At 50.8% G+C, this 15,239-nt stretch overlaps 1 protein-coding gene across 1 annotated transcript in view; it reads right to left on the bottom strand.

The window, feature by feature from the left end:
- SYPL2 (synaptophysin like 2) overlaps positions 1-14,663 on the bottom strand; it is a 75,292-nt gene extending 60,629 nt beyond the window's left edge. Inside the window, exons 1-2 of the mRNA XM_086923561.1 lie at positions 14,423-14,663; positions 13,705-13,776 (exon numbers count right to left, since the gene is read on the bottom strand). Of these exons, the coding sequence (XP_086779687.1) occupies positions 13,705-13,776; positions 14,423-14,491 (141 nt within the window). The 5' untranslated portion in view covers positions 14,492-14,663. The remainder of the gene's footprint in view (positions 1-13,704; positions 13,777-14,422) is intronic.
- Between the last annotated feature and the right edge of the window lie 576 nt (positions 14,664-15,239).

Below are 15,239 nucleotides of genomic sequence, written 5' to 3'. Positions count from 1 at the left end.
GCCACTTAGGGTGGAAATAGCATCATCACAAACTAAACTAATGCATGGAGTGTTGATACTTTTCAAACACTCAACCCCAGCCATAGATCAGGGTTCAATCCATCATCTTTTTGCTCACCATGTCTTCCCAGTTTGGAACCAAACATTTGCAAATCAGTCTTGACCCTGTTCCCAATGGGACCAGTCCAGCCCGAGCTGCCAAGCCAGGTCCTCCCTGGACCATTAACAATCAATCAATCAATCAATCAATCATATCATTTGTAAAGCGCACTACTCACCCGTGAGGGTCTCAAGGCTCTGGGGTGAGGAATGGTGCTACTGCTTAAAAAGTCAAGTCTTGAGACGTTTTCTGAAGGTCAGCAGGTCTTGGGTCTGCCGAAGGTGGATGGGGACGGTGTTCCAGGAATTGGCAGCGAGGTGGGAGAACAATCTGCCGCCAGAGGTCACTCTTCGGAAGCGGGGGACTGTTCCGAGGGCGAGGGCGGTGGGTGGGGGTGTAGAAGCTGAGTCGTCTGTTGAGGTACATTGGTACGGTGTTGTGGAGTGCCTTGTGTGCGTGGGTGAAGAGCTTGAAGGTTATCCTCTTGTTAACCGGGAGCCAGTGCAGGTCTCTCAGGTGAGGTGTGATGTGGCTGCGGCGAGGGATGTTGAGGATCAGGCGTGCAGAGGCGTTCTGGATGCGTTGGAGCCGTCACAGAAGTTTGGCTGAGGCTTCTGCATAGGGGAAGTTTCCGTAGTCCAACCTGCTGCTGACGAGGTGACCGTTCTTCTCGTTTCAGTGGGGATCCACTTGTAGATCCTGCGGAGCATGCGGAGGGTGTTGAAGCAGGAGGAGGGGATGGTGTTGACCTGTTTAGTGATGGAGAGGATGGAGTCGAGGATGACCCCTAGGTTTTGTGCGTGGTCGGTGGGTGTTGGGGCGGTTCCCATTGCGGTCGGCCACCGGCAGTCGTCCCAGGCCGAAGGGGTGGATCTGAGGATGAGGACCTCCATCTTGTCCGAGTTCAGCTTCAGTCGGATGTTCCTCATTCATTCAGCGACGGCCTTCATTTCTTCGTGAAGCGACGGCCTTCATTCCTTTGTGAAGGTTGGTTTTGGCGGTGTGGGGGTCCTTGGTGAGGGAGAGGATCAGCTGGGTGTCATCAGCGTAGGAGATGATGTTGAGGTCGTGCCGACGGGCAACGTGGGCGAGCGGTGCCATGTAATGTTAAACAGAGTTGGGCTGAGAGATGAGCCCTGGAGTAAGCCGCAGATGATCTTGGTGGCTTTTGAGTGGAAGGGGGAAGGCGGACGCTCTGTGTTCTACCAGTGAGGAAGGAGGTGGTCCAGTCCAGGGCCTTCTCTTGGATACCAGCATTGTGGAGGCGTGTTCGTAGTGTGTGTTGGCAGACCGTGTCGAAGGCGGCTGACAGGTCCAGGAGGATGAAGGCCGCCGTTTCTCCATTGTCCAGCAGGGACTTGACGTCATCGGTGGCGGCGATGAGGGCAGTCTCTGTGCTGTGGTTGCTGCGGAACCCGGACTGGGAAGGGTCCAGGATGTTGTTCTCCTCGAGGTAGCGGGTCAGTTGTTTGTTGACGGTCTTCTCGATGACCTTTGCCGGGAACGGGAGCAGGGAGATGGGCCGGAAGTTCTTGAGGTCCTTGGGGTTCGCCTTGGGTTTCTTGAGTAAGGCGTTGATCTCGGCGTGCTTCCAGCTCTCCGGGAAGGTTGCAGTCTCGAAGGAGGTGTTGATGACTTTCCGGAGATGGCGTGCGATGGCTGTCCTGGCTTTGTTGAAGATGTGGTGTGGGCATAGGTCTGACGCAGATTAGTGTGGATGGTGTTCATGATCTTGATGGTGTCGTCGTTGTTGTTATTGGTCCAGGAGAGCAGGCGGTTGGTGCAAATGGTGGTCGTGGAGGCAGAGGTCTCAGTGGTTGTCGGGGCGGTCGTAGCGTTGAAGATGTTGTGGTTGTCTGTGATCTTGCGGTGGAAGAAGGTGACCAGCGAGTCGCACAGGTCTTGCGAGGGTGGGACGTAGTTGGTGTTGGATCTGGGGTTGGAGGGTTCCTTCACGATGTTGAAGAGCTCTTTGCTGTTGTGCGCGTTGTTGTCTAGGCTGTCTTTGAAGGAGGCCCTTTTGGCGGATCTGATGAGGTGATGGTGTCTGCGGGTGGCGTTCTTGTGGGCTGCGTGGCTGTCCGGTGTTCGTTCACGGAGCCAGATCTTCTCCAGCTTTCGGCAGGTTTGCTTGGAGGCCCTTAAGTTTTCAGTAAACCAGCTGGCTTTCTTGTTGGTGTGACTGTTGGAGAGTTTCTTGATCGGGGCGAGGGTGTTGGCCCAGTCGTTGATCCACTGTCTGAGGTTGCGGGCGACGGTGTCGGGGTCAGTGGGGTCAGCGGTGGGCTCTGGGTGAGGGTGGTGGTTAGCTGGTCTTCGGTGACTTTGCTCCAGCAGCGGCGAAGCATCTGTTGGGTGCGTTGGTGCGTTTCTTGAAGGTGAAGTGGATGCAGGGATGGTCGGTCCAGTGGAGTTCGGTGGTGTGGTTGAATGAAACATGGGGGCTTGCAGAGAAGATGGGGTCAAGCGTGTGACCGGCAGAGTAGGTGGGTGTTGTGACGAGTTGTCTGAGTCCGAGGTTGGCTAGGTTGTCGATCAGGGTGGTGGAGTTGGTGTCATTGTTGTTCTTGAGGTGGAAGTTCAGGTCCCCGAGGAGGATGTAGTCTGTGGAGATGAGGGCTTGTGTACTGAAGAAGTCGGCGATGGAGTCGCTAAACTGTGGTCGGGGTCCAGGGGGTCGGTAGATGAGGGTTCCTCTGAGGGTGGTGTTGGGGTCAGTGTGGATCTGGAAGTGCAGATGTTCAGCGGTGCTGAGGGTGTCATTGGTGTTGGTCGAGACTCTGAGAGTGCTCCTGTGGCGATTCCTCCTCCTGCTCCATTGGTGCGGTCCCTGCGGGTGATCTTGTAGCCTTCTGGTTAACAAGCATCCTGGGACTAGTTTTGTGGTATCAGACCTCATCAGCCAGGGAAACTTGAATCCAGTGGCGCAGAGAGCAAGGGACCCATGTCTGTGCATAACCATAGCCACTTAGGGTGCAAATAGCAACATAACAAATTAAAACGATGGATGAAGTGTTAAAACTTTTCAAACACTCACCACCAGTCACATATCTGGATTTAATCCATCGTTATTTTGCTCGCCACGTCATCCCAGTTTGGACCCAGCTAAATACAAATCAGCCCAATGGGAACAGTCCAGCCGAACTGCCAATCCAGGTCCTCCCTGGACCGGAAACATGCATCCTGGGACGGGTTTCGGCGTATCATCACTCATCAGCCAGGGTAGTTTGAATCCAGTGGCACAGCGAGCAAGGGACCAACAGCTGGGCATACCCTTAGCTATTTACGGTGCACATATCATCATCACACAATAAAATGATGGAGTGTTGAAACTTTTCAAACACTCAAAACCCTCACAGATCTGGGTTTAATCCATCGTTATTTTTAGCATTACATCCATAATTTTTTTGTGCAGCATTTTTTGCCCTAAGTGGGATGGGCATGTCCAGATGTGGGTCTCTTGTTTGCTGTCCCACTGGATTTAAGCTAGCCTGGCGGATGGGGGGGGGGGGGGAAAGGGGGGGCGGAGGGATACCACGAACAAGGTTTCCAGGGTGCTTGTTGCCGGTCCAGGCAGGACCTGACTTGGCAGTTGGTTGGGACTGTGCCCATGAGTAGCAGGGTCAATTCTGATTTGCATATGGCTGGGTCCAAGCTGAGGTGGCATGGTGAGCAAATGTACGATGGATTTAACCCGTATCTCTTGACTGGGGGTGAATGTTTGATTTGTTCAGCATTGCGTACATCATTTGTTTGTGTGGCACTGACCTCAAGCACACAGCTGTAGAGCCACGGCTGGCATCAGCAATATTATAAGGTACCTACTTTATAAGAAGTGTTACCAAATGCAATATTGTAAATGTTTCACACAACCCATTGTACTCTGCAAGTTACCCCGAAAGTGATGTTGCTATGTTTTCAAACAAGACAAAACCATTCATTGTTGGCAAATAAAATTTCAAATAGTGTCTGATAATGTGTAAAAATTTTCTCTTAAGAATTCTCTAAAGCAGTGCGAAGCATTTTTTCCAGTACCCCTGTGACTTAAGCTATCACAACAGATAGATAATACCGCCTTATAGTGTGCTGATTTTTGTCTTTAATCACGTAAAATGCTGACAATTCTTGCTGGATAATTCAGCTAAGCTGAATGCATGATGTGTCCCTGCTTCACTATATAATTCTAGTGGCCATGGCTATAACACACGACATTATTTTTAATGGTGAGCAAAGTTAAGTCACAGTAAGGCAGCACTACTTAAATGTGAACCATTAGCGCACCTAACGAGAACCTAGCACTATGATGCAATTTGTTACTACTGGGGATAAATGGGGAGCAGGACTGCCCCAGGTGCACGGAGCTCGTGCTGAGATTGGCAGAGGAGTCGCTAAACATAATATAGCAGGAGCATGGGGGCCATGGCCCCGGCGGGGAGATTGAGTGGGAGCCTGACCTAGACTGGTGCCAGAGGCAAGAACAAGTGGTGTATAGGGCGAGAGGTTGCCCCAAGAAATGGAAAAAAGTTTGGGGGACATGGAGCGAGTATAGAGGACACAGGCGACTAGATGTTAAGGGAGGAACTCCAGGATGTGAGGGATTGTGAGGGCGATGCATGTAGGTAGTACTTGATTGGCCATATAAGCACCACTCCTGTAAAATTGAGCACTACAGATTGGCCTTCTGAATAGTCAAAGCTCACAGTGTATGTATTGCAGATTAACCGTATTGTTATCACATAATGTGTGAAGCCCTTGTTTTTGTTTTCAATAAAAATTATTTTTTTTAAAAGAACCCAGCACTATTGGTTTTAAAGTCATCACCGAAATATATTCTACATAGATTACTGAAGCATGAAACACAATGATGGCTACTGACTGTCTCTTTGATTGGCTACATGCTAGTCTGTGGGAAGGATTTGTGATCGCTTGGTACTTGGGCCAACCCCTGCGAGACAACCACACTTTTAAAAATAACTTCTGCTGTTTCGCAAACGCCTAGGTAGTCAGTAGGCAGGTTGTGCTGCAAGCAAACCTAGCACAAGAGTCCTTTGAGGTCCAGTTGACATTCTCAAGGCAGTTCAGTGACTTTTGCTGCTCCATAAGGGCTTTTGAAAAAAAGGGTGCAGTACGGCCCAGAGCAACTTAAATAAACTTTGGGGTATATTTACAAGGGGATGGTGCCACCAGAATGTCATTTTTAGTGCTATGCCCTACTCCATATTTACAACGGAGTGCTAAGCCACTTTGAGTAAATATGGTCCCTATACACAAATCACTTTGCGCAAAAGAGGGCTGCAATGGGTGTTGCTATGGGCGTTCCACCACAACACCCATTGCCTTTTGACATTGCCCTAGATTTAACAAGATGTGTAATTCTGAGTCAGCGCCAAAAATGAGCGCCATGCAATAGAGGACGTGAGAATAGGGCAACAAAATGAACTTTTTTTATTTCTCCTTGTTTTTGCTTTTTCTATGCGTGCAGCATTCTGCAGCACACGAAGAAAAAGAAAAATGCCATTAATGATTGCTTACATGCAGGAAGGTGTCCAATGGACACAAAGTGCAAATCCCTACAAACTTGCCTCAGCCCAGTTTAATGAATTGTTACTGGGCTTTTATCCCAAAAACGTCAAAAGAAGAAAACACGCTGAGCGCCTTCCTCTTCTACCAGACGGTTGTGCGAGACTTGGCTCCATCTAGAGATATTTCGAAGTCCCTATCTGATAATCCAGAAGTAAGCACTGTGGCAACCCTGAACACCCAAGCCTTTCTCATAGCACCTGAAGATGACCCTGTAGGATAATACGGTCTTCAGTATAGCACAGATGGTAACTACCATGTTACTACTAAAGAAATCAACCTGCCTTTATATAAGATATGTATAATGCCCAAATCGGGTCAAGCAATATTAGACAACACTGGGCTGACAATAAGACATAATCATAATAATTCCAAGGATAACATAACTACAAAATATATATTTTTATTGTTTTTGTCAGTCTTATGATACATTAAATTTGTTATCAAAGTCCACAAAGTAAAAGACATAAATACTTAAATAATACATAATAAGTATATACACAAAGGTCCCACACAAAACATTCAATCAGACAAACACGTATTCAATGTGCATGGACGAATGCGGTTTGGGAGCGTTCCTCCCCGTTTGCTACCAGAGGACCCCCATTTACGTCACTGTTGGATACATATCCGAGGAGTTTGAGCCCTATTGGATTTTTTTACGAGCACACAATAGCGAATTGATCAATGACCTACCCACTTACTTGCTACCTCCTGAGTCTGATATCGTATGAGACGTCTGGAGCCTGCCCTCTATACATGCTTTTGGATTTCTCCCTGTTGAGCTGGTCTCAACAGTATATGTTTCTTTAAAAAAAACCTATTGGACGACTTGAACGAAGGTCTTGCGTGTGTGTCTCACACTCTCTATATATTTACCGCCCTGATGAAGGTGTAGCCCCCCTGGGCCTGACACCGAAACGCGCGTTGGCGCTGAACTACCTCGTGTATTTGGATCCAGGCTCTATCTAACATTGGGAGGATACTCGAGAGTCTATGATATGCACATCATCTGGCTACATAGGACTTTTAATTGTTTTAGCAATAGGTATGATTGTTAGAATGCTGTTGACTGAGAGTGATGAATGAATGTGTATGTAACTTTGGAACTTTGAATGAGTGTTTGTCTGATGTTTTGTGTGGGACCTTTACTTATTATGTATTATTTAAAGTATGTATGTCTTTTACTTTATGGATTTTGATTTAAAAAAATGTAATGAACCATAAGACTGACAAAAACAATAAAAATATAAATTTTGTAGTTATGTTATCCTTGGAATTATTATGATGATGCCTTATTGTCAGGCCAATGCAGTCTAATATTGTTTGACCCGATACATATTTTATATATAGGCAGGTTGATTTCATTAGTAGTAGTTTGGTTGTTTTCCCTTGTTTCACCTGCCTATTATTCACCGTCAGGGGTCCCCCGTCGTATTGGTAACTAACATGTTGACTATGTTTTGCGATAATATGTAAAACTGGAGTCATATCTTATCAATTGTTAGTGTTGTCATGTCTGGTTTTCACTATTTTGTAGCAATATAACTGCTACGTTATTCTATTTGTATTGCAAACATATTCCTGATCTTTGAGTCTAATAGCTGCTGTATTGTTTTACATTGTGATGTGCCACCACCCACCACTCCTCTGAGTAAGCCTTGACCGCTCGACAACAGCTGCCAGTACAAAGTCCTGCAAACCAGGAGTCCTGGCTAGCCATCGCGCGCGCCAGCATCCAAGGCCTTGGGACGGAAGAAAAGACAGCACCTAACACTGACACTGACCATCCCTTTCCATCTGCTCAAGGACCTGGCGAAAAGATCTGGCAGCGGGTGCACAGAGTTCTGCTTTTACTGCTTTCTCTGCTCCAGTCTCCTTCTGGAAGACCTCAAGAAGAAGAAATGAGTCTGAGATACTCTTCACCCATCCATTTACTCTCCCCACGGCTTCTGATTCCCTCAGATCTTGGTTTTATAAACTGCAAATGTGCATCCATTGTTGCTGGCTTCCACAATAGTTTCATTGAAAGGGGCAGCAAATCTGAGGTGTGGTATTGGTTGCATGAGTTCAGGTGAGTCCACGTAGGATGGAGGCTCGGCCTGTCCATGCGCATTGGACAGGAGTGGCCCCTTTGTCTTGTCTGGTGTGCAGTGTGTGCATCAGCCGTGTTTACCAGCTGCCTCGTGTTCATGAGGGTCAAGAAAAACACACTTCACCTTGCAGAGCACATCCACCTCTCACTGCAAAACAGGGTTTGTTTGAGGCAATACAGGAGCATACGTGTCTGCTTGAAATGGTTACATCTGACGTTCTAAATATATACATAGTATACATGTGCATCTATATATACACTTATAGATAAAAAAAAGATATACACAGAGCATACAAGGTCCGATTGAATCATTTTATGTGTGTGCGCAAATTCTTTCCAATTGACTTGCATTTGCAGGTGGCTTCACCCATGTTATCTGTGGCCTCGTATGTGCCTCCGTTCCCTCAAAAAATCACTTTGGAGACGCCACTGACAGTTGGTGGTTTATACGAATAGAAGTTAGAACGGCATGTTGGGAAAGACTCTTACAGGTGTGTTTGACATATTCTGGGCGGAAGGAAGGGCCCTTTACTGTGGCTGTGACTGAGGAGCCGCGTTCCCGCGTCAGGAGGTGTGCGCGAGGAGTTTGACTGCTAGCTGGGCGTGTGCCGAGAGAGCGCCCACGTTAGCCAGTCCCTGTCAGAGGGCTCGTAGCGGGGCAGCAGCTGCGGCGGAGCCATCTGCCCCGCGCGACCGCCCCCTGCCGCCTCAGCATTTCTATAATAAAAACAGGAGATGCCGCACGAGCACTTCCTGCCTGCGCCTTGGGCAGCAGTGTCCCATCCCAGCACCCACTTCATGCCTACCCCTAGCTTCTACCATACGTCCACCCACACCTTCCTCGGCTACAATCTCGGTGCACACCCTGGTCGTACTCTCCAGACTAGCCACATCCAAACCACTTCTGTACCCACAGCTCGCTGCCTACACACGTACCCAGCCTTCTTCTAGCACACCCACACAGGGCCACACCTCATCATCCCTGCAGCTTGGTTACGTCACAGCCGGCAACCCCACGACTGACATTTGGACACGCCCTACACACACCTAGCACCTAATATCGCACCTTCACCAGAGCTTATACAGCCCCCATCACCCCCACACACCTCATCTGAACCTACACTCACAGATACACACGCACCGCACGCCAAAACATACCCCAACACACCCCTTTCTCCCAGCACCTACACATCACTCGTATCCCCTCACACACTCAACATCTCTGTACCACAGTTCAATGACCCTCTGCAAAAGCTTTAGCGCACACCCCATAGCACAGCACCTGCCGAATAGGCATGTTATAATTACATGTATATCACACACATCGTCCGTATTGGTACCACACATTAGACATCTAAACACCCTAAGATCTGCCCAACCGCATCAACCCTTTACACTCCAGCACCCCTAAATCACACTATATACCACCCACCACACACAACCCCCGCTGTATCATACCCACGCACGCCGCACCTTAACACCACCACCCCTCCCAGCACACACGGACAAGCCCCAATGACTCCATGAGCCTTAGTCTGACCAGGGCCGGTCCTAGGATTTGTGGGGCCCCGGGCAGAATAGGAACATGCGAGGCCCCTATAATTTGCATAAGATTTAACATGACAGGAAGTGACCTCATAGGCAGGGGCGGCTGGTGACATTTGAAAGTGGTGAGGCGTAAACTAATTTGCATATTGCACCGCAGCGATCGAGTGCAGTGAGCGAGCCCGAACCACCTTGCATCCACCCATACATCCACCCACCCACCCTGCATACATCATTCATTCATGCATCCACCCATCCATCCATCATGCATCCGCCCATCATGCATGCATGCATCCATACATCATTCATGCATCCACCCATCCATCCACCCAACCATCCTGCATCCACACATCATTCATGCACCCACCCATCCATCCACGCATCCATCCACCCATCATGCATGCATCCATCCATCCATACATCATTCATGCATCCATCCATCCATCCATCCACCCAACTATCTTGCATCCATACATCATCCATCCATCATGCATCCACCCATCATGCATGCATCCATCCATACATCATTCATGCATTCACCCATCCATCCACCCACCCATCCTGCATCCATACATCATTCATTCATGCACCCACCCATCCATCCATCCACCCATCCATCCATCCATCATGCACCCACCCATCATGCATGCATCCACCCACCCATCATGCATGCATCCACTCATCCATCCACCCATCCATCCTGCACCCATACATCATTCACTCATGCATCCACCCATCCACCCACCCATCCATCCTGCATCCATCATTCATGCATCCATCCACCCATCATGCATGCATCCATTCATCCATTCATGCACCCATCCACCGAACAATCATTAATGCACCCACCCTGCATCCATCCATCATTCATGTATTTACACATTTCTGCAGCAGATGCTTTAACACACTGAACTATTGCAAGTCATTTGTGCAAGCTAAACACCGAAAAACACACTCTTACCTTGCTGCCGGTCCCGCACACGTCACAGGCTCACAGCGCCCCTGGCCAATCCTGGGGCCAGGGGCACAGGTACCCTCTCGCCCGCAGCACGCCCATTAGGGCTCCTGATGGGCATGCGCAACGCCGCCAAAACACAAGTGCGCATGCGTGGGCACGGGTAAAAATTCACCCTCCGTCCCCACGCATGCGTACTTGTGTTGCCGTCTGTGCATTATCATGTCAATGAATCAACATGACGCCCGCCCGGCGGTCTGACGTCATGTTGATTCATTGACATGATTGTCATGAGGGAGCTGCGGGCGGCGTTGGGCAGGGGGGCTATGCCCCCACGCCCCAATGGACGAACCGCGCCTGCTCATAGGGTCAGGAAATAGGCCCAGCACCAAAATAAAAGTGGCCCCCATTAGTGAATTAGTTAGCTAGAAAAGTGTCAAAATTAGGGCAGTTTTTAACTTGTAAAGACATGCTGTTTACGTTTTTTGTAAGGTAGGAGAGATTGCATAATTTGATTTTGCTGCAGGCAAAGTTTGTTTTAATATGATGAGAATCAACATTAAAAACATGTTCATCTGACCATAAAGCAGGCAAACAAACAGCCCAAAAAACAGGTCAAATACTAACCTGGCAGATTGGACCATTACACACTGCCTGATTGCCCTAATGTCCAACCCGGCCACTGTGTTATACAATTATTGTGCTGATACAGGATCATTGTTTTGTAGGTAAAGTAAAGGACATGAATATAGGGTCCGGTAGGGGCCTGCTTCAATGTCGATTTTAATTTACCACCAGGTAAAGACTCGAGAGACCTAGCACCCTGAAAGCCCTAGTCCAGCCAATTTTACATTCTGATTGTGCTACTCTTCCTGCACCTCTTGTCTGGCTGCTATCACACCTATCTGCTCCCCCGCCCCCTCTCACTTGATTCCGTATTTCGCACCCCTTTCATTTACTCTGTGCTCCCTTTCCCTAGTCCTGGATGAGCCGAGCTGTTTTCAGTGTGAGGCGCCGTCATTCTATCTTTCTTTTAGCGCCCTGCAGGTTATCCTGCTTCTTATTCAACCAGGGGCAGGGCGCACTTCACAGGTGAGGGCTCTTGAATGACCTGTCTACTCGCTGCTATCCTCATGTAGATGCAGCGATTAGGCCAAGGCAGGCAGATATTGATTAAATCCCTTGGGCCTCCTGGGCCCCCTGGGCCTCCAAACTCTGAAGCATTTGAAAGCGCGAGGCCCCCTGACTGCGAGGCCCTGGGCCGCTGCCCACGCTGCCCATGCCTAGCGCCGGCCCTGAGTCTGACCCTACCGCACTAAAGGCTCGCCCCAACACCTCTCTACTGCCCATGACGCCCAGCACCACCATACCTCACTGGCACGACGTCACCGGGACACCATCATACCCAAAGCCAATCAGAGCCCACGGCCTGTACATACCCACAGCGAGCCCTCGGCGCCCTTTCACGCCGATATTAGACCTAAAGCCAATCTCGTTCGCCCCGTCCCTGCCACGGAGGGGCTTATTTACAAGCCCCTTGCGCCGCCGGTGCGCCACTTTTTACATGGAAAAAAAAGTGGTGCACCGGCGGCGCAAGGGGCTTGTAAATAAGCTCCAGGGTGCGTAACCTGGACCATGAGTGAGGGTTCGAGGTGAGATTGAGAACGGACGGGGAGGAAGGATTGAGCAGTAAGTGAGCATGGGGGAGTGTGCGTCACACTGCCGAGGAGAGTGCTCTGAGGGAGAGACCCCAGTGATGCCGGCTCATGGCAAGTCCTCTAATCAGCCCATGAGTGCTCACTTTGAATGCGAGAGTGCCCCGAGCGGGGAGTGAGCGCTTGGACAGTGAGGGGTTGGAGCGGATCCGATGGTATGAGGGCTCTGAGAGGACAGAGTTGTGAACTGCCGCCAGAGTCAGTGGTTTGGGAAAGAGCGAGCGAGGCCTCAGTCAGCCAGTGTGTGTTCCACGCGCGCGCGGCGGTTGCAGCTCGAAGACAGGGCCGGAGGGAGCGGCCTCTGTAATCCGCTGCAAAGGTTAAACCCGACACTAAATTCCCGTTCTTGCAATGTTGAAACCCGATGAGTGTCCGATGGACAGCATGCCCGATCCCCACTCCCTCCACCCTTAACTTTTAGGACCTCGGGGATGCGAGACGGGTGTACAAGCTCACTCCACTGCCAACCTTATGAGCATGGCGGAGGCCACACCTGTGCAAGCTGAGGCCCTCACTCGGCCTCAGGGGGACCCTCGCCCGTGATATTAGTACCCTAGAATCCCGTGGCGCTGCCTGCCCTGCAACCCTCCCTGCTCGGGCGTCTTCTGCCAGCGCGGCATTTCTCTTTCAAAGTGTCACTCAGTGGAAGACAGAAATAGCTCAACTCATCCGTTCCAGCTCCTTATTGAGACCAATGATGTCTGCGCGGCTTCACTAAGGCCCAGGACTCCTCTGCCATCCTACTCAAGTCCAGAGCTTCGATGGCACCTTTGTGAGGCCCAGGGCTCCCATGGCACCGCCCTAAAGACTTCGGGCTTCTGCAGCATCGCTTCAAGGCCCACAGGCTCCTCTGCCCTCCTACTGAAGACCAGAGCTCATATGGCACCTTTCTGTGGCCCATGGCACTTTTGTGAGGCCCAGGGATTCTCCACCGCCTTACTGTGACCTACGGCGCCTCCGCCATCTTACTAAGGCCCAGGGCTCCTCTACCGCCTTACTGTGACCTATGGCGCCTCCGCCATCTTACTAATGCCCAGGGCTCCTCTGCCACCGCCCTAAAGCCCTCGGGATTCTACAGCATGTCACTCGGTCTTACGGGCTCCTCTGCCACCTTACGGATCCCCGGGGCTCCCACAACATCTCACTGAGCCCCACAACTCCTCCACCACCACCATACTAAGGTCCATGGGCTTCTCCACCACCTTACTAAGGCTGAGGCTCAGGCCTCTTGTGCCACGTCAATAAAGCCCATGGGGCTCCTACAGAACCAAGGCACGGGGCTTATCCACCACCTTACTGAGGCTCTATGCCCCATCTAGCCCCTAGAGCTCATCTCCCCACCAACCTCGAGCCCAAGAGCTCCTCTAGGGCCCCACTCAGACCCAAGGCTAATCTAGTTCTTTGTGGTGGCCAATGCTTCCTACGGCATCCTGGGGGCCCAAGGGCTCATCAGTACCCAATCAAGGCCCAAGATTTCTCCTAGGGGCTGGCTCAGGCAGGGGGGGCTCGCCTAGCGCTTTACTGGCACCCAAAGGGTAGTCCTGTACCATGCCAGCTCCAGTGGCCCCTCCGACACCTTTCCGAAGTCCGTGGCTGTTTCAGCACCTTGCAACCCAAGCAAGACCATGTAGCCCGGAGGGGAGGGGGGGAGGGGGGGGGGGGGGGGGGAGAGAGATGCTCCGATACCTCAAAGGAGTCCTCAGGTCTCACTCACCCATTCCAGCACCTTGATGAATCCCAGGGGCTCCTCCAGGCGGCGCCATCGCAGGTCCAGGATGGGGTTAGTCTAAGGAGGGAACAAAGACAGTCAGAGGCGAAGAAGGGTTGATCGAGAAGGGGGGGGGGGGGGGGGGGGAGGGAGGGGGGGCTAAAACACAGAGTCAAAGAGAAGGGTGCACGTGTAAAATGGGAAGGCGCTGTAAATAAATGGAAGCGCATTGAACCAAGGACGTGCATCGCTCTAGACCGAAAAAGGTGCGTAAATATGAAGGAAGGGAGCGTTATGGCGAGGGAGGGGAGAAGATATGCAGGGCAGCGAAACTGAATTTCAAATGTGGGAAGAGGGCACGAGGGGTGTGCATCGACAGAGAAGAGGGTGCAAACGAGGGATCAAGTAACGTGAAAAGAAAATGAGGAGCAGGGATCGAGGATGAGGGAACGAGCATGAAGGGGTCACGACCATGGGCCAAATATAAGGCGAGGGGGAGTTAGTGCTTCGCGTGTCGCCCTTCTGGACCCTAGCGACGGTTTTTAGAATGTTAAAGCCCAATGACTTCTAGGCGCTGGCTGGAGCGATGGAAGGGGTTGCTGGGCGAGGAGTTGGCGGGGAGGAAGATTTTGGATCAGAATGTCCAGAGAGAACGTGAGCAGTGCCCTCCCCTCCCCCACAAGGTGAGGGAGGGGGCAGTCCCGAGGGTGGTGTGCCCCCGTACCTTCTTGGCGTCTGCAGAGACGGTCTGCTTGGCGGAGGCGTGTGCCCTGCCACTGGTTCCGGAGGGCATGGTGGTGGTCTGTCTGTCCTTCGGTGCCCTCTCTGTCCCTTCGTCACCGGCTGTCCTGGCCCTCTTACCCGCTCTCTCCGAATCCTCGCCCGCTCTCTGGACCACCCGCCTGCCCTCTCTGCCACCCTGCCTGCTCTCTCTGCGGCACCCACCACCCAAAAAAGAACTTCTCGACACTGCTGTCAAACTAGAGATGTGACGAGTCACGTGAGCTTCCGTCCCATACAGGGACAGCGGGGTGGGGGCCGGGTCCGGTTTCACTCGGGGCGACACATGCTAGCCCTCCGTCACCCCTCCATGCATGAAATGCCAGTCTCACAGTGCCCTCTAGACCGCCCTAAAACAGGTGGCACAGCCTCCAGCGGCCCTGCTCTCTGGCCCGTGGTGCCGAGGCTTCGCGGCCCGGCTGCCTCGCATGTGTAACCATTCATTACCCAACGAAAAAGAAAGTTCTCATTTTATCGTCCTCAAAAGGATGAAAGGTTGGAGGATTTGACCCTTTGAATTGCAAGCTGTACACGAACGACACTTATACACAACAGATGCATTAAACAACTCGATTGTACAATCGTCTGTACAGATATAGAGTATTTGCTTGAGCTTTAAATTCTTACTACATAGTTTTTTTTGGGTGGGGTAGTTTATTATCAGGAAAAACATAGAGCTATCAATAAGTAAAATTTGTCATAATGAAACCAAACAAAATACGGATTTGTTTTTAAAAATTTTGGATAGTCGGTGTTTACAA

Source organism: Lissotriton vulgaris, chromosome 5, assembly GCF_964263255.1.
Source record: "Lissotriton vulgaris chromosome 5, aLisVul1.2, whole genome shotgun sequence".
Taxonomy (NCBI): domain Eukaryota; kingdom Metazoa; phylum Chordata; class Amphibia; order Caudata; family Salamandridae; genus Lissotriton; species Lissotriton vulgaris.
The sequence above is the reverse complement of the archived record's forward strand: the minus strand, read 5'-3'. Positions and strand labels throughout refer to the sequence as shown.